A 2,233-nucleotide genomic window follows, 5' to 3' on the forward strand; every position below is an offset into this window, starting at 1 on the left:
CTGCACGCTATCTCACATTCGAGCACTCCGGCCAGTAACTCAATCATTTCGTTCATCGAGCCGGCCTCATACTTTTTGGGTGCGACAAGAGCGTGCCCAGCTAGCCGCATTTATAAAAATTAGAAACAAAAACAGTTCCAAAACACACCCCTGGGGCACCCCTGACGTAACAGACTGTACTGGAGCACGTTCCATTCACCAATATCTGCTCTTTTCGGAACGTTAACTAATCCTCAGTCCCTTTCTGCACGGGTTGTTTATGTTTAGGCTGTGAAGTTTAACAGGCCTTAGCGACATCCCCGTCGAGTGCTTTTCTACTGGGAATGTGCACAGGGTGCGCACATATGCTATGCTCGCATTGCAATGCTTTATCCACTCCGCGAGCGTATAAACGCTAAAAACACGCATTTAAACCCGCCGCTGAGGCTAAGTGATTACGTCCTTCTGCTGCTGACTATGAGCACGCAGGATCAAATGCCGGCAGCGGCGGCCACCTTTGGATGGCAGCAAAGCACAAAAGAAAAGACGATCATGTGCTGGACGAGTGTCAGTTCTCGTTAAAACACTCCAGATGATCGACATTAATGTACGGCGCGTTTTTTTTTTTTCGTTCGATTACTTCCCACTTCCCACTTCACCCTTTACCTCATCCCGTGGTTAAGGTGTCCACCGAGGGCGAGAGTTATTGACTGCGTTTTTTTAACAGGCATCTAGTTCACTTCGCGTGAAAGTTACTACCTTGTAGTTAGTGAGCTGCTGCGTCTGAGATAATTAATGCTAATGATAATGACGTATGTGTACCCCTCGCTCCCAGGCTCTTTATCGGTGACGTATACTCTGTCTGTTACATGTATTACAAACGGTTAGCCTTGCTGGCTTCGCACAACACAGAATTTATTTGCACTTCGCCTTCATCTCAATGCCGCCGACGTGGTCGGATTCTTTCTAGCGATCTTGGGCTCAGCAGCCGAACACATGAGCCAGTGAGAAACCGCGACAAGTACTACAAGAGGAACACAGCTCGGCCATGAGAAAAAGTACACCAGACAACAGCCCACAGTACTTTGTGCCCGCCTTATAGATCATATTATTGAGCAATGCATCGTAGCAATCAAAATTTCACGTAAGGAATAAACCAAAATCGTTTTGTGGTACATTGAAAATATATTACGTGTTCTGTCGCTGGAAAATAAATGCCACGGAGGTAGCAGCCACTGCCACATCGTGGCCTTGCAGAATAACACGGTGCACGCCAAAGTCAGCCGCGACGCTTCGACCTCGTTCGGCGCCCACAGGCCCGCTTGCACGAGGCCAGTGCGGGAAACCGGTTGGTCCCCGCCAGGCAGAGCTGTTTGTGCAGGCTCAGGGCTGTGGTCTTGAGGCACCGCATCTTCTCTTCTCCGGGCAGCTTGACGGCGAAGTAGGGGTATTTGAGGTGCTTGACGGAGCACACACCCGACGGGGGAGTCCGGCACAGCGGAACGTATTTCTGGTTGGCAGAGCACTTGCGAGCACACGCCTCGTGGCTTCTGAAGAGGCCGCTGTTCTCCGTGGGACACTTGCCCGAGGGAAAGTCCCAGGGACGGCAGGCATCGGCCTCGTAGAACCACAGCCTCATCTTCAGGTCCTCACTGCGATGGGTAAGCGATACTCGAGGACAGTCGTTGGAAGCGGTTATACAATCGGAACTGTTCACCTTTTCCATTTTGCTTACGAAATATTGCTGTAAATATACCACTATAACTGTTTTTCCTGTAAGGATAAGTGTTTACTGAATGGTTCCGCACCTCCGGTACAGAGTTTATATTAACAGGAATCTTTGTACTGTCTGTTCACGCTTAAGGCCTGAGGCACTAAACTTTATGACACACTTGTGACGGGGGATGCGACCAGACTTATCTCGAATGGTCGCAGCCGCGCGCGACTGCCTCCACATTCATTGCTCTAATTGCTTTAGCGGCTTATCTCAATGGTTCCTTGACAGCATGCTTGTTGCTATAGTCGCCGCCATGACACTGCTTTTTGGGCGCAGGTCACCCGGTCACCCAATAAAATGTTTCTTTTGGAAGCCCTTTTCGCTGTGTCCCTGACTGCCGGACTGGCGTCACCATTACGTCACTACACTCACTAAACCATGGAAATGAATCCGAAACAAGCATGTCGAACAAACTGCTTGGTAGCAGAGGCCAATTGTGGCAGGACAGTTACTTTCACGTGGCCCTGACAGACAGCA

The 2,233-nt window shown here is 49.9% G+C and overlaps 1 protein-coding gene across 1 annotated transcript; it reads right to left on the minus strand.

Annotated features, from left to right (window-relative positions):
• Positions 1–1,064: 1,064 nt before the first annotated feature.
• LOC149346411 (uncharacterized) lies at positions 1,065–1,618 on the minus strand. Its single transcript, XM_089541319.1, has one exon. It carries the CDS (start codon positions 1,616–1,618, stop codon positions 1,259–1,261), a length of 360 nt encoding a protein of 119 aa, XP_089397445.1. The 3' UTR covers positions 1,065–1,258.
• Between the last annotated feature and the right edge of the window lie 615 nt (positions 1,619–2,233).

This window comes from Amblyomma mixtum, chromosome 4 (assembly GCF_055824585.1).
Source record: "Amblyomma mixtum isolate Tamu chromosome 4, ASM5582458v1, whole genome shotgun sequence".
In the NCBI taxonomy this organism is placed as follows: domain Eukaryota; kingdom Metazoa; phylum Arthropoda; class Arachnida; order Ixodida; family Ixodidae; genus Amblyomma; species Amblyomma mixtum.